This window comes from Argentina anserina, chromosome 6 (genome assembly GCF_933775445.1).
Source record: "Argentina anserina chromosome 6, drPotAnse1.1, whole genome shotgun sequence".
Classification (NCBI taxonomy): domain Eukaryota; kingdom Viridiplantae; phylum Streptophyta; class Magnoliopsida; order Rosales; family Rosaceae; genus Argentina; species Argentina anserina.
Window position 1 is genome coordinate 19642771 of NC_065877.1, and position 25927 is coordinate 19668697.

Below are 25927 nucleotides of genomic sequence, written 5' to 3' on the forward strand. Positions count from 1 at the left end.
TCCAACAAGCTAGCTAGTGACTTAACATGCAAGAGGGAGATACTCCTGACGAACAGTAGTAGCTAGCCGATCGAAAACTGCACGTACAAATTAATTAACACAAGTTGCTTGATTGTAATAAGAACAACTGAACAAGACAAATGAATTCAAATAGTTTTCCCTTTCCAAATGTAGAGTAATTGTTTGTATTATGATTCACCAGGGAGCACACAACAGTACATGCATATAGCAACAAATTAAGATATATATCTGAGATTATATAAAAGCATGCAGAGGTCACCCCTGGTGGATCATGATTATATATATAATGGGATGATTGAATGTCCCGGGTTGGATTACTGGGTTTCCTAGCTAGCTTTCTTCATTAGATTGACCAGGTCACCTTCTCTTCCTCTCGTCCCTTTGAAAATATGCTTTTTCTGAATTGGATATTGCATTTTTTATGAATTCAGTTGTTGTCACTTGTTGGGTATAGCTTTAAAATATTTACCAGATTTATTGCTAAGAAACAAATTAACGTAGAGGATCTACTGGGTCAAGAATGGTCATCTTGAACCAATTTTGCATATTAAAGAACTCAGGCTGTATATGGATTAAGGATCTCATACGGACGCACTAGGGTTTAAGATTTCTACAGAAAGGCAGTTGAAAAAAATCAACAGTTGATTGCTTTATTTCTTCTTTCTTTCATTACTAAAAATCCATTCATCAAACAAATTCATCAGTATACTTCACAGTAGATATTAAGATTCTCTCGATCGAGGGAGAGATATGGCTCGTCAATGGGCTAGGTTGGGCCGGCTCGGGTTTTAGTACATTTAGATAAGTGACGGACCAGGCCGGACCGGGTATTTTTAAATAAAGATCAAAGTCCGCCTACCTAAAGTGGGTCTTGCGGGTTATTGCTGGCAGGGCCTTGCGGGCTTTTACAGGTCGGGTCTTGTGAGCTTGTATTAGAAAAAAACATAATATTCTTATTTAAGAATTTAACACAATAAAAAATTATTAGAAAACATTCTAAAACAAAGTCACAAATAATTTATAGTTTCGAAATATTGCCGATCGACACCAATAGATGTGATCGATATATATATTTAGGGACACTGTAAAACTTTCGTTTGTTTTTAACATGGTTTGACCATCCGTACCTACCTTTTGACATATTAAAACCCCATTAACCGGGACTTTTTCAAATGGATTTCCTCGTTGCGACCACGTACGATCGGTGACAAATATTAGGTGATTTAAACTATGTAAACAACTTGTGGTATTCGCATCTTGGTAATGGGTCATCCCTTAGAGGCATATTAGTAGTATTTTTGGTTTACTGGAAATTCTGACGGTTAAACAAGATCCGAATTGGATGAAATTTTAAAAGGGTCACTAAATATGTATACTGATCACATCGGATGGTGTCGATCAATTCTGAGAAGTTTCCTTCATCCAGTCGCTTCATAATGCGATAGTTTTATTATAAAACTAATATAAATGTTTTGATACATTAGTAGACAGTTTGGCGATCGACAACTCCAGTTCAAAATATGGTCGATTGACACCAGTAGATGTGATCGGTATATATATTTATAGAACCCGTAAAAATTTCGTCCATTTTGGGCATTGTTTGACTGTCCGTACCTACGGTCAACCAAAAAAGAGGCGTTTTGACAAATTAAAACCCCCATTGACCGGGATTTGCCAAATGGGTTTCCTCGGTGCGACCGCGCATGATCGGGGACAAAAATTATGTGATTTCAGATATACAAACGGCTTTCAGTGTTCGCATCTTGGTAATATGCCTTTTCTTAAGCCATATTAGTGGTGTTTTTGGTTTACCGGAAATTTTGATGGTCAAACGAGGCCCGAATTGGATGAAATTTTAAAAGGGTCACTAAATATATATACCGATCATATCAGATAGTGTCAATTAATTCCCAGAAGTTTCATTCATATAGACGCTTCATAATGCGATAGTTTTATTATAAACCTAATATAAATGTTATGATGCATTAGTAGACACTTCGGCGATCGATAACTCAAGTTCGAAATATGGTCAATCGACACCAACAGATGTGATCGATATAATATTTAGAGAACCCATAAAAATTTCGTCCGTTTTGGACATGGTTTGATCATTTGTACCTATGGTGAATAAAAAAAAGATGAGTTTTACCATATTAAAACCCCCATTGACAAGGGCTTTGCCGAATGGGTTTTCTCGGTGCGACTACGCACGAACGGTGAAAAAAATTAGGTAATTCCATATATGCAAACGGCTTTCGGTGTTCGCATCTTGGTAATAGGTTTTCTCTTAAGGCATATTAGTGGTGTTTTTGGTTTATTGAAAATTCTGACGGTCAAACGAGGTCCAAATTGGATGAAATTTTTACAGGATTACTAAAAATAAGGATCGATCACATTGGTTGATGTCGATTAATCCCAAGAAGTGTCCTTCATATAGACACTTCATAATGTGATAGTTTTATTTTACCTAATATAAAGGTTATGATACGTTAGTTGATACTTCGGCGATCGACAACTCCGGTTCTAAATATGGTCGATCGACACCAGCAGATGTGATTTGTATATATATTTAGGGACCCCGTAAAAATTTCATCAGTTTTGGACATAATTTGACCGTATGTACCTACGGTAAACAAAAAAGAGGCATTTTGACATATTAAAACCTCATTGATCAGGGCTTTGTCAGATAACAAAAATTAGATGATTTTAGATATGCAAATGACTTTTGACGTTCGCATCTTGGTTATGGGTCATCTCTTCATATTAGCGGTGTTTTCGGTTTACTGGAAAATCTGACGGTCAGACAAGGTCCGAATTAGATAAAATTTTAACAGTGTCCCTAATATTAGTACCGATAACATCAGCTGGTATCATTTATAATCCCGATAAGTTTTCTTCATATAGTTACTTTATAATGCTACAATGTTATTTTAAATCTAGTATAATAGTTATAATATAAAGAAATATAAAATTTTAAATTTAGTATTATTGACATATATAACATTTTATGTATAATTATTATCAAAAAAGACATAATTGATATATGTATAATTATATTATATGCATGTATAATATTTTATTACTTGGTGGGCTTTCACGGGCCGGGCCTTCCTGGCTTTTGGCGGGTCGGGCCGGGTTTCACACTTCTAAACTAAGCCTGGCCCTATACCCACAGAAACGGGCTTTGGCGGGCTTTCTCGCGGCGCGGGCAGGGTAAAAGCCTATCGGGCTTGCAGGCCTCCGCAGGGTTTTCAGATGTGCGGGCTAAATTATGCGGCCTAGGGAGAGACATTAACCCTTGAATACACCAGCAACATTGCCTCACCCTTCAAGCTTCCTTGTATGTAGTGGCAGACCCAGGATTCAACGTTAGGGTGAACTTGAATTTTCCTCTCAACGGAAGTGATAAGAATTTTTTTAAGCATCAAGTATTAGACTAAAATATATTAGACATACACTCAATTAAGTATCAAATATTAGACTAATAGATGTTATATCATCGATCCAAAATCACACGCAAGAAGTGAAGGAAAGTGATTTAAAAAAAAATTGAGCTCATTTGCCTTGAGAGAATGTAAGAAAAAGAAAAACCATTTAAAAGGAGAAGTCCACACAAAAAGGAGGAGAAATAAAATAAAATATAATGTTGCAGCCTAGGAAGCATGGAAACATGCCTACACTCACGTTTTCCGCTTCCGAAGCGGAACCACTCCGGAAACGCTTGGAAATGTACCGGAAATGTCCAGAAACGTGTTTCCAGAAAAATGTGTTTTGGAAACGCGGTGGAAACAGAGTTTCCAAAAAATAAAGGTTTTTTATGTTTTATTTTTATTTTTTAAATGAAGGGCTAGACCTACATTCTTCGAGTCAAATGACTTATTTTTGACATATTTTTGACATCTCGCCGAGTCGCCGACCCTCCTTCTCTCTTGTTGATACCTAGATCTCTCATTATATTTGTATTATTTCAAATGTTGAACACCAAGTTATTTAAGTTTTTTGAGATTTTGAGTTACTTAAACTAAAAATTTGGTATTATATCTATTTTTTTAATTTATATATATTTATTTTTTTTATTTCGACGTTTCCAAAACGTACTCACTTCCTAAAAATTTTGAAAAACACGCTTCCCGTTTCCAAACGTTTCGCTTCCATGTACCCGTACCCGATTACGTGCAGCCTAGGTTGCAGCTAAGTATCGAACATTGGTAAGCTCAGTAGAAGTTGTAATGATTAACCAAACCTCCTAGGCACCAATTTCTGCTTATTGCATGTTAACATTTTCATAGACAAGTTATTGGATGGACTTGAATCTACCCAATGCTTAACGTAGGTCCGCCACTGCTTGTGTGGTTGCAAGTTAATTTGCACAGCGATCTCTAGATCTCAACCCAATCTAGCTCTTTCACGGCGTTCTATTAGTGTATTTCCTTGTCAATTGAACTTATCCTTTGTTTGTTTCTCATACTTGATACTTCTGTTGTTGATGCATTAGCTTTCTAGTTTGTATGGTTTTCTTTTTTCCATTCTTGAGTATAATATTCGTATGTGGAAACCATAGTAAGTACAAAAGTACTAATATGCAACCAACAAAACAGTATTACTATTTGATTGGCAGGCTTCGTATCATTTGCACATCTTGCTATATATTGGATGTGCCCCGAGCAATGCTTTGCAAGAAGATCGAAGATTATCTTTTTGGCTAATTTATCAAAGCGCACCCACTCTCTTTCCCTTGTAAAGGCTAAAATGCTAAATTACTAGCTACAATCTTTTTTCTTAGGCAAAGGAAAGGGACCATGATCTTTTACGTGGAGTTGGAGATGGATAGGAATCACTTTCACTCGGAGACGGCAAATAATGTCCAAAAGAACGACTGAAGCATGAAGTTGAACAGACATCAATTGTTTTCAGAGACAATCATTCAAGAAAAAACTATAAGATAGCCCTAAGATTTCCACTAAGAACATTTGTTTATTTCAAATGATCCAGTTGATGACTGCCCACCTTTATATCACTGAATTATTGGCAGATTGTATATCAGAAGGAAAACAAATTGAAGACAGATTATAAAGGCGTTCAAACTGCATTCAAGGCAGGCACTACCTAAGAAATGAAATGGCTGAAAAGCGTGATGATGCGATGAAGAAAGGGGTAGATTAAAAGCGATATTTGTCCCCATAGAAAAATTTCTCCACCTTCATGTTAAAACAAACTTGCAATCAGAGAACAGGTCAACATAAACTAGATATACTATAACACCATAAATCCCTAACAGTGATTGCATCTCAAGAGTTTAATCCAGTGGCCAGACTTGGATGTCATCAGACAACACTTGCCAGTCCAACTGGCAGCAAAAAACAGTAGTATCAAGGTTCCCGGTGGTCAACTTCTGATGCAAATATTTCCACAATTTATCGACCTGATAATGAATTATTACATGTTCAACCTGCAGTCTCTATTTCTTCTTGTTCACGTCCAAGTTCATGTCCTGGAGGTTCAGCAAGAGATCATCAGAACTCAAGTAAACCTTGTTTGATGCATTTGCCATGGTCTGTGCTATTTCTCTAGCATTTTCAATCTTCCTCAAAGTGATAAAAGCCGGATTGTTCGCAATAGCTTCACCAATCAGCTTGGCACTTGTGGCCTCACCCTGTCACCATGGAAAAATCTGGTTAACAAAAACGCAAATTTAATTGACAACATTTCTGGCTCTTAATGATACAGGATCTACGGCAATATGGAACCAATGGACCACTAGTTTTCTATATGGTTACCATGTTGTTACAAATCAGAGTTCAAGATAAAATTCCATGTCAATAAGTTCTAGTCATCTAGACATGAATTTTGCTGAGGTAGTATTAAAACTAATACTGCTACCTCAATGGTGGTAAACTTGAAACGTATATTAGTTATATATTAAGTATTTCAGATGGTTTACAACTTACCTGGGCTCTGATGATAGCACTTCTCTTGTCCTGCTCAGCTTTTTCAACAACAAACTTAGCTCTTTCAGCTTCTTGGGCAGCCACCTGTTTGGCCTCAATTGCCGCCGTGAACTCTCTCCCAAAAGTGAGACTAGTAATTGACACATCATCCAGAGCAATGTTGAAATTTTTAGCCCTTGCAGTCAAGAGATTCCTTATTTCCCTACTTACAGCCTAAAAGAACATAAACTACAATCAATATTACAGTCAAACAAAACGAATGTACAGTCAAACTAAAACTCAAAATGTACAGTCAAACAAGCCTTGACACCTACCTCTCTCTGAGTAATGAGCTGGCTGGCGTTATACTGTGCAACAACAGCCTTCAAAGTTTCATGAACGATAGAAGGAAGCACTCTCTCATTATAATTCTCACCAAGAGTTCGATATACTGTAGGCAGCTGGTCTGGGATCGGACGAGTAAGAACCCTAAGCCCAATTTTCACCTGCAGAGCACAGTGAAAATATGAACAAATCATGAGAAAACACAAAATGAATTGCAACAAAACTACTGACTGAATAAAAGACACATTTGAAGAGCTAGACGTGGGCAGCTTATACTAAAATCTAAGGTAATACATCACCAATGAGACTGACATAACAGGATATATAACACACACATATAAGTAAAACATTACACATGAGACTGACAAATTATGGATACACATGGTATACGAACATTAAGTTGTCAAGAGTTGAGTCCATAATATGATACGGCACTGCCAAATAATTTGAACACAAAACTTGTAGTTGAAAATTGTTTTTTGACAGAAAAGAGAATAGAAGAAAAAGAAAAAAAAGGTAAAGTTTTACTGACCATTTGGAGATCACGGCTACCAGAAGTGCTCTCCACCAAATGAGGTCGGGCACGAACATCATAAATGACTGGCCTCTCAAACCATGGGATGATAAGGTGTGTCCCCTCCGGATAAACCTACACATGCAATGCAACATGTTTACTCGATTCTAATAGATCATATCATATAAAACACGAAGGATCAACTATAATAATTTAGTAACATGTAGTGGAAGTACAAAAACCAACAACATTAGATAAAAAAGATTGTTGAAAGAAGGATGCTATATTGGAGAAGAACACAGAAAGGCTACTTGGCAAATAGTTGATTGCACTGATACTCGTATACTAGGACCTGAACTTCATTTACCCAACATCAGAACTCATGACCTCAGAGAACCATGCAAATATATGAAGTCAACCAATCACCATAATTTTGTTAAAAGTTTGAGACCCACTTATCAAGATCTGTTTCAGATTTTTATAGATGATATCAGGATCTCAGATGCCCTATTAATAGGAATAATAATGTAGGAGGCATCTCAATGGATTACATATAACTGGTAAAGACACAGCTACTGGAAGTCAAAAATGATATTATAAGGCCTTAAACAAGATGTGACAAACAGATTAACATATCAATAGGCAAACGATATCAATTGGAGACAGATGCAAGGAGTGAACGGGTGCCAAGCTGTTTTTTTTTCTTTCATTCATTCTTTCTTTTTAAATAATGGAAAAATATGAAAAGTTTCAAATCGCAAATTGAATTCCCATAAATCATGACAGGAGTTCTCAACACAGTATTTAGAATGAAAAACTTTTGGAAAGGAAAAAAGGCCTTTTTGAAATATAGATAAGTTGAGGTTTACAGTCAGCATGGCTGTAACATGGCTATAATTATGGATATACAAAACATACATTATACTCATCTGGGAAAAAAAACACACCCACCACACATACACACACATAATGCACATCCAATTAGATAAGTGGAGTTATCAGAAGAAAAACCTTGTCTTTGATACCAACAATACGGTTGAAAACAATGGCTCGATGCCCTCCCTCAACATTGTATAGACTGTTGGCAACTCCATACACGCCAAGCCCACCAATGATTCCCAGCTTAATCAAGGCAGAAGATGCACCACCTCCTGGAACCTTAGGAACCTTAACATTTTTGAAATTCATAATTCTCCTGCAGATAACATTTAAACAGCAAACTGTATCGTAAACAAAAAGTACCGCTGCATCTAAAGGTAATACTCATTCAATAAGTAACATATTATAAACAGAAAATATATACGAAAGCTGGACAGAAAACGTGCCTCTGGAAAGAACTTAACAGGAAGAGAAGTCCACACTACTCCACCCAATGATCTTTACAGGGAAACAAGCACAAACCAAATCAGCACATTAAATAGTATAACAGCTTCTATCAACAATTTACAGAATATAAATGATAAGATGAATTTGAACCACGAAATGAGTTGTTTGGTGGAGATTAGAAGGATTTAGGTCTGTTAGTTTGAGAAGGAAGCCCTAGTTTTGTGAAGGAGAGAGAGAGAGAGAGAGAGAGAGAGAGAGAGAGAGAGAGAGAGAGAGAGAGAGAACCTGAGCTTTGAGAGCAGCGATGAGAGCAGAGGGTTTTGGTTAAGAGGCTAGGGTTTTGTTTCGATTATATAGTGGTGTAGACGTGGGCATATTAACCGGGCCTTTCTCTTGTTTTGGTGAACCCAAAAGCCCAGTCTGTTTTGACAATATTTTACCCGGTACGAATAATTTTTGGGATTTTTTCTTCTTTTTTGAATGGGGGGATTTTCTTTTCTTTTTCTTTTTCGTTATGACATTCAACTTTGCAAAATTCATGTCCATATTCTAGAATTCCACACCACCACTGATCGTTTGGTGGTTGGTACTTGGTAATGCAACTCCGGGTCATTTCTTATAAAATTTTTTTTTACTAAACTTGAATGGATTATGAGGGAATGGAAAAGTGAGAGAATAGATAAGAGAAGCGATAAGACAGAGAGAGTGATTCACATTCCTTATTAACTTATTTTGAGGAGAGTGATTATCATTTCTTTGTTAACTTGTTATCAGAAATTGGAAAAAAAATAACTGTAATGATTCTTTCTCACATGTCTAAGAATTGGAACCACTACTAGGTTATTACAAAAAGGATTGTCCTTGTATAAAAATGTGAAGTTATACATGAGTTTTCTATGTGTAAATATGAGTTTTGATTTACAAAAAAAAAACATAATATTGAATCTGAATGAAACGGGTGGAGTGACTCCTATTTTGGGCATAAGTAAACCAACCTTTATTAACCTGATTGTTGCAAATGTAGAAGAGTATGAAAGTTCGGCCTCAATTTGATTTTTGTTAGAGATAATGGACACATACAACATTAGAAGTGTTGAGTCTCCTTCAATTTAGTCTTTGACACACATTACATGGGGGATCTTTGATTTTCCTTTATAACTAATCGAAATACCAAAAAAAATAAAATTGGATCAATTGCTACTACTATATACATCTTTTGTAAATAAATCATTGTTTTTTTTGTCTTTTCTTATTTTCTTGTCCTATTGGGACTCTATCTTTTGCTTACGGGGTCTTTTTGAGGTGACTTTTGTTGCTGATGCTTTAGCACACTTAGGCTAGTTTGGTATTGTTGCGACTTTGAAAAAAAATTGTTTATGTTGTGCTGAATCAGCTGTAAAATAAAATAGTTTCATATTTTTGTGTTTGGTAAACATTTATTTTTATACAGTTATCATGTTATAAAATATTATTTTTCTAGTGTTTTTATAATAGCAGTTTTTTAAAGCAACCATGATGCTACTTCAAAAAGCTGCTTCCAATGACCTATAATTTTATATAAAAAAAACTATTTTTATTTGATGGGGGAGTTTCTATTCATACCATACCTAAAAAAATGGTAGTTAGACCTTCTTACTAAGTATACTTCTAATTTACTTTTACAGATAACTCAAATGTTATTTAGACCTCCATAGTTTTCCCAAAATACTCATAATCTAATTTGTATATTAAATCAAGCTACTACCCATTAATTATTTTCCAACACTACTTTAAATTTATTTATTATACACAACTGAAAAATACATAATAATCACACAACGCTATTTTCTTAAATTAATTTACTTTTTTACTCACTTCATATATTCATAATAAAAGTGATATATTTTATCATTTCGTTGATATATATGCAACTGATCAAGGAGTAGAAATAACATGTAATATTTTAGTTTCAAATTAACGTGTTTGTTTTTAGATCAAACTGAAGTTCATGAAAAATTTCTAGACAGTTCATATTACAGTAAGACTATTGATGTTAATAAAAAAAAGTAATCAATTAAATAGATCATCTTATTCATTTTGATATCATAAATCAAGATAATCTAAAAATGTAAAAGATAAATATAAAAGATAATCATTTTTGTATTTTATAATAGGTAAGTTGAGAATATTTTCAAAATAAAAAATGTACTCTTATATATTTTTTGGTAATTTCATAAGAGTTGACAAAAGTCAAAACTAACTAGAAAAAAATGGAGGTTCAAGTACCATTTTTGGAGGTATGAATAGAAGCTCTCTTATTTAATTTGTCAAATGGTGCTTCTATTCATATCTCGCAAAACAACACTTAGAGCTCCTTTTTTTTCAAATTAAAATTGATATTGTCAACTAATGCGAAATTATCTATACATACAAATATAAGAATAAATAATATAAAAAAATCTCAATATATTCATTTGATTTTCTCAATTTTTTTTTCTTACCGTAATAATTTCAAATAGACTCTTCCCCCATCTCGCTAAACTATGATAAATTTACATGCATCAAACAAAAATAATGTTTTCACTTTGTAGACATTTTTTTTAGTTCTTTTATTCTACCAGTTTATTATAATTTGCATGTTTGAATGTATTTTGTTTTTTTATTTATTAAAATGCATTTTGTTGTTATAAATTATAGATAATTGTATTTGCTAATTATACTGTGATTCTGAATAAACAGGCTCGAGATACTCAATATAATTATAATAGATTTGAATCAGTTTTTAAAGTCAAAAATAGAGTTTTATTGATTTTATCGGCCCTTGGCTATTTTGTGAAAATTATGAAGGTCTAAATAACATTTTAGTTGTTTGTCAAAGTTAGTTGAATGTCTAATTACTAGAGATATCCAAATATCATTTTTGGAGGTATGAATAAAAGTTCTTTTACCATACACTAGATAACAAAAAAGCTACTATGTTAGGATTGCGGGGTCGCGTCCCTTTGTTCCATGCATGTTAAATATACAACATAGTCCATAAAGATGATAATTCATCTTAGTTAATCTTGAATAGGAAGGGAGTTAAGTACAATGACAATAATGAGTACTTAATTAGCTTCAGATTAATAACTTGCATTGTTTAAAGTCGATTGAAAAACAATAGAAAGATGTATGACTAACATGTTGCTAGTGCTAGTGGTACTAAAATGGTGAAGTTATCAGAAGAAGAATAAAAATTTCTCAACTACTATTACCAAGCAACCAACTGGTATTAAGAAGCTCCCATTTGATCATGTTGGTAATGGTTTTGGTAATGAGATATATGCTCTCTTTCGTCATTGCCCTCCTGAGAATGTTTTAACTAATGCTAGTGAGATTTCTAAAGTGCAGAGTTCTAATGATATTGTTGACTAGATTTTTGCTGAAAATAGCAAGTGTCTAATGATGCTGATTTTCTTTCCCACTTTGGGGAAGATATGACTGATTCCTAGTTGGGTTTTCCCTCCCTTCTCCATTTTATTGTTTTTAATGGATCATATTTTCTTCTGGAATGCTCAAGGAGCTGGGGGTGAAAACTTCAGGTACTCTATCCAGGATCTTGTGAAGATGAATAAAGTAGACTTGCTTATTGTTTGTGAACCTCGAATCAAGTTCTCTGGTGCTAAGAAATGCTTACTCTTTCTTGACTTTACTGACTTCGAAGTTATGGAAGCTAATGGATCTTCTGGTGTCATTTGGTTTTTGTGGAATAGAAACAAAATTACTATTAATATTGTTGATCCTAATTTTCAGTCTATTTCAGTTAAGATCTCTTGGAATGGCTCTCATACTTGGCTTTTGATGGGGATTTATGCTAGTCCCTACAACACTTCTAGAAGTGGACTTTGGACTTCTCTTGATGATCTGATTAAGAAACACAATTTGCCTTGGATTTTGGTGGGTGATTTTAATGAACTTCTCTCTTTTTCTGATAAGATTGGTGGCTATCAACATTATAAATTTGGGGGTTTTCAAGACTGGGTTGTTAGGAATGACTTGATTGACATGGGCTACCAAGGAGTAGATTTCACTTGGACTAATAATTCTGTTAATGAGAGATTAGATATAAGTTTTTGTTCTAGTGAATGGAGGCTCCATTTTCCTGATGCTTGTGTCATCCACCTTGCTAGAATGAAATCAGATCACTGTCCTATATTATTCAATCTGAGGCCTGATGATAGGACTTCAAGAGCTAATTCTCCTTTTAGGTTTCAAGTGATAGAGTGTTAATTAAAACGTCTATAATAAACCTTGTAAAACATCATCGTTAGTATAAAATAAGCATATATCATTCTTTACGGGGAATTGAAGGGAACTCTAAACTTTTAGTGTTAACAAATAATGAGGGTTTGAGATTGATTATTAACTACTAAAATAAAACCTAAATTACTATTTACATGATCGACTTCTCTTTAACAAACATAAATCAAATTTACCATTACACCACATAATTACAAGTTCAAACCTATCATGCATTCTAATTCGACCAATTACTTACTTTTTAGACACCAATACAATTAGAGCCTTAGGGGATCATCTAATCATACAAGATTTAAATTAACATTTAGATTGACTTAGGGCCTAATCTAAATTTGCATGCAATCAAATTCAATAACAGTTAGAGTAGAAATCAAACAAGATTACATTTAAGCAACAAATCTTGTTAGAGACATGTTTCATGTATGGCGTCACCCACCATGGTTTCACATGCAAATTTCCATAATTTTTACAACTTTTAATTAACACAAAACTGAACCTACTTAGGGCATGATTCAATTTGTGTCAATATGGTTGATGAATCTAGCACACAAACACAATCTTAGGGACTGCATCCAAGCACTAAATTCATATGCACATATCTGAAAATTATCTAAAAGTATGAGAAATATGATTAGAACACAATAAAAATACAAACTCATTAATTATAGGAAACCATCAATTCGGCAAAGATCCAAAAATTCAATAAAACAATCTGAAAATTTTGATTCTTAATACAAAACAATAATCGCACACAAACATCATACTACAATCTTCATATACAAAGTATTGGAGGTGTGTCTTGAATGCAAATGAACAAACCCGTGGAGATGAGTTGCGAGAATCACACGTTGTAGGAACCTTGGAGGTGTGTCTTCAATGATGATTTCGGTGAAGATGAAATTTGTATATGGGGGAGAATGACTTGCTGTTTTGGTGAAGGATGTTTCAGTTAGTATTTTGGTAGAGTTTTGGCTCTTGAATGCAAATGAGAGGTGATAATTTTTCTTTTATGAATGATGTGCGATTTATAGAAGAGTTTTGGCTCCTTAAATATTATAGCTTGGATTTTTTCTCCTCAATTTCTTTCACTTATTTTTGTCATTGGTGGGTGCAATCTCATTTGATAAATTCCTTCTTTTTCTCCTTTGTAGGTGTCTCATTCTTTCTCTTTTGCATTATCTATGTTTATTCTCTTCTTTTTTCTTTCTCTCTTTTTCTTTCACTTATTTTTGTCATTGGTGGTGCAATCTCGTTTGATAAATTACTTCTTTTTCTCCTTTATAGATGTCTCATTCTTTCTCTTTTACATTATCTCTTTTTATTCTCTTCCTTTTTCTTTCTCTTTTTTTCTTTCACTTATTGTTGTCATTGGTGGGTGTAATCTCATTTGATAAATTCATTTTTTTCTTCTTTCTAGGTGTCTCATTCTTTCTTTATTTTCCTCATTTGCTTGACTTTTTCTCTATTTTTTTCCTTCATTGTACAATCTGAAAATAATAAAAGACAAGATGATTCATATAAAAAGATCAAGTAAGTTACTAGAATAGGAGAGTAAGATTAGGAAAGTTACGGGATAAAAGTTTAAGTTCAATTAAAATTTTCCCAAATGGTACGTTTTCTAGTCTAAAAGGATTCATAATGCAAATATGATTCTCAAAATATCGCCAATGTGACCAAAACGTAAAAGATGAAAACTCCTAATCCAACTACGTTTCTTAGTCCTACAAGGATTCCAACTCAAACTAGGACTCTAGATCAATTTTGCATTTTTAACTCATGTAAGGACAAAAATGCATCTAATACCGCCCAAGACTCTTACTACGACTCAATGACTCAATAGTACAACAATAAAGGCTAAGCAAAGTACAAATTGAGGTAAAAATATGTTAAGAACGTCACACAAAGTGCTCATATCATCAAGCTATGTGGATGCAACATGAAAGCTATATTGATAAGGTGACTGACACATGGAACAATTGTGGTGGTGATCTCTTCCAAAAAACTCAAGGTTTGTCTTATTCTCTCAATATTTGGAATAAATAGGTCTTTGGTAAAATCTTTAAGCAGAAAAGAACTCTTTTAGCCATAATTTGTGGGATCCAGAAGTGTTTGGCTATAGGTAATAATACTTTTCTTCACGTTCTTGAGGAGTTAATTGCAAAGTATGAAAAAATTAGAGATGCTGAATCTCTGTTTTGGAAGCAGAAATCAATGGACAAAATGGTTAAAAGATGGTGATAGAAATACTAATTTCTTTCACCTAACCACCGTGGTTTGGAGGAGAAGAAATAAGATAGATGGCTTGTTTGACTCCTTTGTACTTGGTCTAATGATCTAACTGTGATGAAGAAAACTGTTGTGGATTTCTTTTCTAATCTTTTTGCGGCTGAATGTAGCTTGGATCTTAGGTTTCATTTCCTATTCTTTTTCTTGATACTCTTCCTGCAAAGTCACTTTTAATTGGCAGAGATGTTTCTAGACATGAAATTCATAGTGCTTATTCATAATTGGTAAGATGAAAGCTCCTGGAGCTGATGAGTTTCCTGCTTTATTCTACCAACAACACTGGCCCTTGTGTTCCTCTGAGATTATTAAAGTTGTTACCACTGCTTTTCATTCGGGTTCTATTCCTCCCGGTCTAAACCATACTCTTATCACTCTTGTCCCGAAAGTGCCAGCCCCTCAACGTATGCACCTTTTTCGCCCTATCAGCCTTTGTTGTACTGTTTACAAGATTATCTCTAAGATCATTGTTGACAGAATTAGACCTATGTTGGAAAAATGGATTAGCCCTAATCAGGTTAGCTTTGTTCTAGTAATGCATATCTCTGACAACATTATGATTGCTCAAGAAATCTTATATAAATGCAGGAACTCTAAATGTGTTAAAGGCTCCATGGCTTGGAAAATTGATCTTTCGAAAGCCTATGACAAACTCAGCTGGGGTTTCATTGAGCATGTTCTTTATGAGGTCAAACTTCCGTGCAATATTATCAAGTTGATTATGAGTTGTATTACTTCTACTAGTTATCAAGTTATCGTAAATGGTGAATTATCGGAGCCTTTTAAAGGGGCAAGGGAATTAGGCAGGTGGACCCTATCTCCCATTATCTCTTTGTCCTTTGCATGGAAAAATTATCTCATCTTATTAGAACTGTGGTTGTTTCCAAACATTGGTTCCCAATTCAGTCTTATACAAATGACCATTTTGTCTCCCACTTATTCTTTGCAGATGATTTAATTCTTTTTGTTGAGGCTAGTAGTGTTCATGCTAAAGGGATGAAGCAATGTATGAACATCTTTTGTGGTCTCTCGGGACAAACTGTGAGCTTTAAGAAATCTATGGTGTTTATATCTCCTAATGTCTCAGTTAGGATTGCTGAGGAAATAAGCAAGATCTGTGGCTCTCCGCTAACTGGTGATATAGGAACTTACCTTGGTATGTCTATGCTTCATAAAAGAGTTAATAAGAACACATATGCTAGTATTGTTGACAAGGTTCAAGCCAGGTTGACTAGTTGGAAAAGTAAAACTCTTAGTATGGTTGGAAGATTAACTTTGATTCAATCTATTAATGATTCCATTCCAATTTATGCAATGCAAACTGCTAAGCTTCCTATGTCAATTTATGACAAGCTGGATAAACTCAATAAGGGTTTTCTATGGGGCGATACTGAGCAGGGCTTTGGAGGCTTGGGGATTAAAAAGTCAGCTAATATGAACATGGACATGCTTGTTAAAGCTTGGGGATGAGAGTTGTCCAAAAAGACCAAGGGCTTTGGAGCGAGATTTATATGAGGAAGTATCTGCATTATGGTTCTCTCTTGCATAATTCTTATAAAAAGCCTGCTCAGTGCTCAAGTACTGGGTCTGGTATTGTGTATGTGGCTAATTTACTGCCAAAAATGGCTTACCTGGAGAGTTGGCAATGGTTTTCAGACTAAATTTTGAACTGATAATTGGGCTCCTTCTGGTATCCTTCTCAACCATGCTATCAATCATGATACTTTTAATACTAACTCTGTTGTGACTGATTTTGGATTGATGGTAGCTGAAATATGATCATGCTAGGTGAAAATCTCCCTCAAGAAATAAATTCTCAAGTGTTATCTGTTCCTATTGCTGAATGTGATATTCCTGATCAAGTTATTGGGGGCAGACTGTAATATCCGAAAATTTAGTATCAACTATATATGTACTCTAAGGTTATATTAATTTAAAATTAATTCAATTTTTCTTCTAATATTTCTCTTTATAAACCAATGATGGTAAGGTACATACTTTCAAAGATAGAAAATTTCTTTTTGTAAGTATTATTAGACCACGATTTGAATACGTTAGCTCATATTCTTGCGCATACTCGATACTTTGTAATCGAGTTTAAGACTAATACTAATAGTATTATCTTTTATGCATTATATCAGTATTGGATAATGCAAATATATTGAAAACCTTATGAAATGAATATACTAAATTCCCTTAGTTTTTAGAATAACACATATAAATGTGTTTGTTATATATATATATATATATATATATATACAAACTTGTTTATCCAAACTTGCCTCAATCAGACCTTGGCTATGCAAACATGTATGAGCCACACCTTTACTCGCCGTGCAGAAAAGCAACTTGGTGGAGTAACTTGGAAGAAAGAATGGGTTCGGGTTTATCAGAAAACCTGCACAAGTCGCTCAATCCGATTGCCTGAACACGATATCCAGGTTTATCTTTACTTGAGATCTCAGAAGTACAGATATACAACCGTTTCTCTTGCTTTTCCAACCTCTTCTTCCGGGCCAACCTTTGTTTTTCCCTCCCCATCGTTCCAAAACCTAACCCTAGCTCAGTTTAGTGTGTAAGTTGATTATTGTACGAAATTGTATTAAGAAATAACAAAACTATATATTTGCGCCAAATTGGGCCGGGTTGATACGCTGTGTCGGGTTTCTTTTGGGTCAAACGGGAGCTCGCCTTAGTCTTATTTAAAAGCGGGGGGGTAACGCCATGAGTTGGAGCTCAGCCTCCATGTTCTTCCAGTTTTTTTTTGATTGTCTGGTTTTTATTTTATTTTTTATCGATGATTGTTAGTATGAATTGATTTATAGAGAGAGAGAGAGAGAGAGAGAGAGAGAGAGAGAGAGAGAGAGAGAGAGAGAGAGAGAGAGAGGATGATGATAAGCGATGTGCAAACGCAGTACCATCTTTGGTTTCGATGAGCGGCACTTCCACACGAGATTTCTGACTCTCTCTTTCTCCAATCCTCCATGACTCCTGCTTCCTTTTTTTCATGTCATCTTTATCTTGACACTGTTATTGTTGTCTTTCTGGGTCATTGCCTACTTTACATCTGGCATTTCACTTTCATTAATCTTGCACTATGTCATATTTTCTTTCCCAGCTTCTGTTTCAATCATTCAATCAACATGTCTACTTGTTTTCCTTTTGATTTAGATGTTATTGCTCTTAACATACAAAGCAAACCTGTGCTTGTCTTGAATTTAACTACTACATATCACATATGGGCTAAGATAATTAATGGCGATTCTGGTATTATTCGGGTATAGGTATATGCTGCTTCAAATAGATTGGAAACTTGAACTGGTGGGGATTGGAGACTCGGGTTTAGACAACCAGCTTGTTTGGAGTCAGAACTTTGATCATGAAAGGAATGCGATGGGTTTTTAAATCTCGAAACTTTACACGCTAAAAAGGAATGTCAATTGGTTCAACTTACAACTTAAATTGTAATTCTTTCTCTTGCTGCAACTTGTTTTGATCTTATGGATGACTAAACTTTTGACACTGGGGTGAACTAGGTTGTTGAATGCTCTTCCAAATTTTGATGCATATCAGATGACTGAACATGCTTTTCGATTATCCCTTTAAAGGTTCAAATGCCCTCAACTGAACTAACTGAAGTCACTATCTGTTATTTGCTTCCAGAAACATAGATGCATTGGGAGACTTGTTCTGATGATGAGTTTGAATTTCCTTTCACAAGGTTGAGCTTCCTTCCACTGAGAAGTCATCGAAATAATGCATGCTGCAGCATTTCAAGAACCCTGGTCATCCGAGAGCTATATATGCATCCTATCATCTGCTTATGCTTATAGCTAATACAGAGGCCAGGCTAATGAGTTTAGAGATTTAAACTACTAGCTGCTATGTTTGCTCCAAACAGACCCCATAAGAAGGAACAACAATATGACTCAGGACGAAAATTGTTTACGTGTGCTCCCTCAACGTATGTGCACCCTTCTGAGTTGCTGAAGCCCTATAATGATGAAAATGCCGATTACTGTAACCATTTTTGGAGAAAGGAAAAGTTGGTTTATAGCAGATGCATAAAAAAAGGAACTAAGGCCAATTCCATCAATTATATACTCGAGGAATTGAACCAATTTCACAAGTATCTTTATCTTGGCCAAAAATCTTGTTAACATACATATCGAGTCTAATCTTATGCATTATCAACTACAAACATCTGCTGAAGTTTCCACCTACAAAGATTCGAATCAGAACTTCCTCTAATCATCACAGCTCAAAGATTTATGCTTGTTACTATTTAAAGACTCCATAAAATCGGGAGTATGGACTGGAAAAAGCGTGTACTGAGTCATCATGTCTCATCTATATCAAGATCTTTGCCACGTAAACTATTCACATTTTGACCAGGCCTGGAAAGCACACATACATATATATTTTAAGTAATTCCTCAGTGTTCAAGAATACAGAAGGAATAGGTAAGAAACAGAAGACTATTCAGTGTGCAAAGTATGTAGACTCTCTTTCTAAAATCTTGGTTTTAGCCATGAATATTAGCTATAATATTCCACTATGGAGTACGAGAGAATACGTACGATGTTTCATTAATGCTAATTTCAGTCTTCTTCACTCTTCCTTATCGTCATAAACAACCAAGTTAAACTGGCCCAACTTCTCCTCACCAATTGTTCTGGCTCCATTTCACCCTGCACATCATGCAACAATCTGATTCTTTCCACTTCAAGAAACATAATGCAGAGTTTCCACGTCCAATAAACCACTACTTTATCTGCCTTCCCATCTCATCCAAATAAACAGGCTGGGCACCAACTACCATCCTCAGTATCAACACTCGAGCTTGGCTTTGATGAAGAAGCCCCCTGTTGCAGCTGCTGGTGTTCACTTTTCTAATTTTCTAATTTCTCTATTAGGTTTTATAGTAAATTTACTATAAGGGCTGCACCTTCTCCTAAAATTTTCCGTAAAATTTTGTGTCACTCGCCTGGTGCCCTTTACTATTGGTTCGAACGTGATGTTTCTCTAGTGTGATTGGATATGCAGTGGAGAAATTATAACTGATCAGAGATTTGGTGACACAAATCTCTTTGTTATATAAAGGAGTTGCATCTGATCTTGCTTTGTATTGGTATTAGTCTCGCAGTGAAAAACGATATGGCTAGAAGTGTGATGTTCAAGTTCTTTCTCTGAATCCAAATAGTGCTGGCAGATCAACATGCAAGAAGTATCCTTCAAACCTACAAACTACGTTCCATCTGAGATATATTTTCGTCCATATAAAGGTCCGTGGATAGTATCAGAATGACTGAGATAAACTTTTTTCTTTCTAGTATCCGAATTGCAAGTTCCAAAATCTAGGGTGACTGAGATATGAGATGTTTATATTCTCCAGAAAAGAAAAGGATAAACATACCGTATATTAGTTAGGTGTTTAAAACCGGCAGATAAATAATATTTATAAATACCAAACGCAAAAGCCAATACTGTGTAGGCAGTGTAGCTCCTTCGATTCTGTGAGTAACATGATTTTGAAGTGTACAAATGAATAAATGAAAATGTACAGAGTGCCACTGCAAAAAGAACACAAAACACTAAACCAATTGCAGAAATAGTTTGGGCAGTACTAGTAGCAATGTATATGCCAAACAAATTCTTTGTAGGAGCAAAAAGGGCAACGTCTTACATACTCAAAGTATCAGTACTTTGACGTGTTGGCAATACAAGAACGGTTAACTGTTATTAAAAGTAACAATCTAAAGGTCGAAATTGATGCCAACATGGCAAAGTATCAAAACTATGAGTATGGAAGAACTTTTAGAAGGAAAAAAGAGTTTGGGACAAAAAAACAAAAACAGGTAAAAAGAGGTATGTAAACAATGCATTCAAAGAGATCACTAAAGTTCCTAAAAAAAATTAAAAGTACATATAATGTTTTTTACGTAAGATCTGGTCTACATTTTTACAATTGGTGGTCACCCAAGTTCTTGGAGAGCTACTTATGCACTCAGTCTTTGGCTTATCCTAGACTGGGAAAGTACCTAATAACAACAATACCAAAGAGTTGCATCGAAACTGCGAGTGCCAGGGTTTACTCATTCAACATATATGAATATATTCAGATGTCATAATTATCACTTTTTCATACAAACAAACATCTCAAGCATCCACATGTCAATTAGCACCTCATAGACCGTCCAAACTCTAGCAATCAAATTTGTAACACAAGCTTAACCAGTGTCCTCCATTTAATTAAAGTTAAACACAAAAGCATCATCAATCCAGAAATATGCAGCAGAACAGAAAACATTTCCAATACTGAACAGAAGAATCATTAGTCAACCAAATTACGCAAACATTAAGCGACAAGACAGCTATGAACTACTTTTCCTCCCTATTACAACTTCAAGCTACTTCAATCCTAGCAGCCCCCCATGAGAAGTATTGAGGATTTTTAATTTAACTATTTTTGGAAACTGGTATTGTTACCAATGTTATGAAAAGTAAAACACAAAAATTTATTACTTAATGAAAAATAGAGCTTATTCATTTCAAAAAAAGCAAAAACCACAATGCTTTCTTTTCAACTACCAAATGCAGCCACAAAGCATGATATAAATCCTTAAAAAATCCATTTAAAAAAAAGTACTAAGGTAGTCTGCTCAGCTTCGATAGTACACGTACACTTACACCTATATCCAAGAGTATAAATCTCAAAAACATCATATGTTCTCCAGAAGCAAAAAAGGCATAGTCCGGGAGCAAATAAAGATGAATCCACAAATATATATTGAAAGGGAAATCTTAGATATGCCTAAACATCATTTATGAATAGGCAATGGAACTTCAAGGTGTTTTATTTTTAATGTCAAGATTTTTTTTTTACTTCAAGGTTTAAAGAACACTTTCTGTCAATTGAGATCTTATATACACATCTTTATACATGATAGATGCATAATGAGACCGTTCTATGAACCGTGAAGTAAGTTAATGAATGGAGTTATAAGTCAGCAGCCATTTCAGTAAGTCAGTATCTTGAGAATGTGCACATGTTGGCACTTACACCACTAATGTTTCAGTAAATCAGTCCTTAAGGAGCCAAAACTAAAGCAATTGCACATACATTCAAGTTTTTCGTATATCCTCTCAGGACTGGACTCTACTAGACCTGAAATATATTATGCTACGACTTCATAGGTTAATCCAGTCCAAGTGTAAATCAATCCTCAAGTACCTAAACTAAAGCCATGCACAATGAGCTAGATATCACAAAAGTATCTCCAATCCAGAAGTTGCAGCAAAACAATAAAACATTTACAATAATGAACAACATAATCATTAGTTAACCTCAACTAACCGATAACCATCGTGAAGCAAACTGTAATCAATTCCAAAAGAAAAACTATAGTGTCAGTTATATTAAAATTTGCACAACACGAGGACATAAGTAGATCATGGTTCTTCCATCTTACAAAGTTACTTCAATCCTAGCAGCCCCTCGTTGCAAGTATTAAGGACTTCAATTGTACTATATTTTGGAAACTGGTATGTGAATTGAACAAAGCCTAAATTCATGTTTACAAACATTAGGAGATTATATATCATTCATATACAAGAAAAAAAAATTCATAACCTTTTTTCTTATAAAAAAGAAAAGTAGCTTTTAAGCATGATAAAAATCATCGGAGACAATTCTGGGCCAAAAAATAAGTACTAAAACAGCCATCCCAGCTTCTACTTACACAACCACATAGTGTAAATCCAAAAAATTATAAAACTAAAAAGAATCAAAATTTTCAGACTAGGAAGCAAATCAGGCTCTGCCAGGAACACATGTAGATGAAATCACAATTAAATGTAATGAATATAGACCAAATCAAGTATTCACACATTTCAAAAAGATAGAAAGCTCTTTGCCTAAACATCGCATATGAAGACCTCAAGAACGCTATTGACAACTTTATAAATGTATAAATCTGAACACTTTCTATTATCTGAACACTATAAATGTACAAATGTATAAATCTGAACACTTTATAAACTTGTTTCACTTTCTATTATCTGAACAACTTTATAAATGTATAATATGAACACTTTCTATTATCTGAGCTCTAACGTACATATCTATACATGATAATAACACAATTTGCCACATTTCCACAACTATCCTAACAGTGAAACAAGTTTACGAGGGGAATTGTAACTTTGAAGCCTTTTTAATAAATCAGTACCTTCAGAATGTGAATTAGTGGACACTAACATAACTACCTGTTTCACTAGATAGGATTCACCTAGCTCATTCCTTAATCTTACATCACAACCAAAGCAAAAGCACAGATACGCAAGTTTTAGGCTTTCCTACCAGGACTGGAACTCTATTAAACCTGGTATATGTGATGCTATTAATTTATAGGTTCATCCAGACCAACAATAAGTTAATCCTCAAGTAAACTATATAAATTCTGATATGTTATGAAGTTGGCTTCTATTGTGCAAGAAATAAGGGATCAACTAAGAAATTGATATTTCAAATAACAATAGTCTGAAAAAAGATCCCAAACCACACTAGCGGTTTTCTGATGATAAATTAAAGGCAACAACATTACCACATCCAAGGAAGATAAAGTCTGCGACATTGAATCAATCACTTGGACTATTTCCCTTGCTTCTTTATAACCTCATCAATGAACATTATCCCCTTCCCTTTGTACACTTTCGGCGGCTTACAGCCCCGAACGGCAGCTGCAAACTGGTGCACCCTCCCCTAATCGACTCTGGTGCAGCAAACCACATTGTTCTTGAAGCAAAAGACCCGAACAACAAGCGGCACAGTCAACTCAACCTCATGACTGTAACCCAACTTCAGAAACAACAACCTCCCTTGAGCTTCAGCTCTGGCTTTGTAACCCACACCAACTATCTTAAGAAACTTGAAAAACTTTGCTTCCATTTTCACCAACTCTGCTCCTGAAAAAACCAACCAAAAACCCAATCATCATTTTCTCAGCAACATCAAAACTAACCCAATTCATTAAAGAATCTAAATTTGCAATTCCAAGCTAAACCCAATTATATAATCGTGTTAATTCGACTACCCAAGAATCAGAAGTTGAAAATTTGGGGAAATTGGAGGCAGATGAGGATAAGATATTAAACCCTAGAAGCTGAGAGAAAGGGGAAGAATGAAAATTGGGGAAGACTGTGAGATTAGAAGTACCTGAGTTCTGAATTGGCTCAATGGATTCGAAGAGTCTCTGAAAAGCTTAGGGTGAAGTGTAGAAAACAGAACAGAATGGGAGTGAGAGACTGCGTCAAAGAAACAAGAGGACACCAGGTGTAAAATGTAAAACTCAATTAGGGTAGTTTGGATAATGAAAATCTATCTCCTTTTTGTTTTATTTTTTTAAGAAAAAACTAAGCGTGATAATTCTAGTAGAAGATAATGAAGAGATATGGTGCAACTGAGGAGGTCCTGAAGCAAACTTTGAAGAAGAAGGTTCATCGATCACGATCAGCTTGTTGAAATTGACAAAGAAGTACTTGAACTCTCGCTGAACAAAATTGTTTACCCCTATTGGACTTGCAAGGATCTAGAGCTAGTTCACAAAGAATACAAGATGCATCTCTGGCTCTTTCCATGGGGACGAATAATGTCAGGAGCATTGAGAACAATGTAGGTGGTAATATGCCACCTCCAGATTGAGGTGAAGTTGAGTGAGGGAGTTGGTGGTGATGCAGAAGATGCTATTTATTCCGAGTGGAGTTTTAATTTATAAGACTGAGAAATAGTATGGAGGTGTGTAAATATATATATGGTGGGAGGCTTAATAGTTTCGAGGAAAGTAAATTAATAAAGAGAATGATGTTGAAGAAGTTGTGCCAAAGGTGGGAAGACTAGTAGTCTAGTACTTTGAGTGAGAAATTGGAAGAAATTGATCTTGGCTCGCAGTACGACTTTGATTCATGTTCAGGGATTGCTCAATGCTCATTGAGTACGTTATTGCTTATCAGATGAGACCAACTTTCCTATAGAGTTCTGGTTTATGTGGCAGATGATATAGGATCACAGATTTGGATCTATTTCTGAAACAAGTAACTTAATAGACAATATATAGATTTTTGTTAAAGCCTTTCCCTTAAAAGGTAAACTAATCACATGAAAAGGTGCTTATGAAATGTGATGATAATTTGGCTAAATTAGTGAAAGTTTCAGTTTATATTGCTCAGAATTTAGTTGTCTTGTTCAAATTGTTTATCTTGAAGTTATAATTTGTTGAGCAAATTAGAGATAAGCCCAATAATGGAGATACTCTTTGAAATTAGATCCACACATATAATGTTTTTTTAATCTACACCCAATGTAAACCATAGATTGACTATGTTGCCATTTTAATATGAGTACACAAATCTTCCTTGATTATAGTTGCTGATTGTAATTCAAATTCATCTTCATTCCCATAATTGATTACTCTATTAAATTCAAGTGATTACTCTATATATGTCAAAAATATTCTCATTGAGTCATTTCAATAGTATCCATTTTTTTTTTATAAAATCCAATTATGGCTTCAAAATCTGGAGAGAAGATGTTTGTCTAGGCAAGCATGCATACCATACTTCTTACTTGTGCTTATGAAGAACATTTGAGTTTTGAAAGAAAATAATAGGATATCTGATTAGATCAAGAAATTCGCAAATTATTTTTAGTGATTTTGTTTTCACTTATAGATTCACATTTGGTATTTGTCTACTTACATTAAAAATGTCTACTTGTAAGGTATGTCTTTTGTTCTTTGATTTATTTCTTCTACCACATTCGTAGTTTTACCTACAAATGTAGCTAATATATATGTAATTGAGGTTCGAGTTTAACCTAAATGTAAGGTGTTATCTTCTTCAATTATAGGTATAACATAGTAAGTAACCGAACAAAGAGAGAAATTTTTTATTATTTAGGTATCTTACCAAAAAAAAAGTCTGATAATCAGGTACCTTAATGAATAGTCATTGCATAAAGACTTTCAAGCTAATGTACATAGTTAACTCGCATCATATATATATATATATATATATATATATATATATATATATATACCTAAGAAATAGGTTGACGAGAAAAATAATTCTAATATATAGGTAAATAAAAAGTAAAAATCAAATCAACTTTTACTTGGGCAAAAAAGATTAAACATTACCTCTAAAATAGAAAGTTTAGATTATCCAAAAATAAAAT

The 25927-nt window shown here is 34.5% G+C and overlaps 2 protein-coding genes and 1 pseudogene across 2 annotated transcripts; 1 reads left to right on the forward strand and 2 right to left on the reverse strand.

The window, feature by feature from the left end:
• Positions 1–5241: 5241 nt before the first annotated feature.
• LOC126798450 (prohibitin-1, mitochondrial) lies at positions 5242–8449 on the reverse strand. The gene is made up of 7 exons (XM_050525424.1): positions 8419–8449; positions 8133–8184; positions 7819–8002; positions 6826–6942; positions 6284–6454; positions 5970–6182; positions 5242–5674 (listed from the first exon to the last, which is right to left on the reverse strand). The coding sequence occupies exons 3-7, from the start codon at positions 7993–7995 to the stop codon at positions 5480–5482; spliced, it is 873 nt and encodes a 290-aa protein (XP_050381381.1). The 5' UTR covers positions 7996–8002; positions 8133–8184; positions 8419–8449; the 3' UTR covers positions 5242–5479.
• A 3191-nt stretch (positions 8450–11640) lies between these two features.
• LOC126797011 (uncharacterized) lies at positions 11641–12381 on the forward strand. Its single transcript, XM_050523705.1, has one exon. The coding sequence runs from the start codon at positions 11641–11643 to the stop codon at positions 12379–12381; it is 741 nt and encodes a 246-aa protein (XP_050379662.1).
• Positions 12382–23338: 10957 nt separating this feature from the next.
• LOC126799948 (60S ribosomal protein L6, mitochondrial-like) lies at positions 23339–23841 on the reverse strand (annotated as a pseudogene).
• Between the last annotated feature and the right edge of the window lie 2086 nt (positions 23842–25927).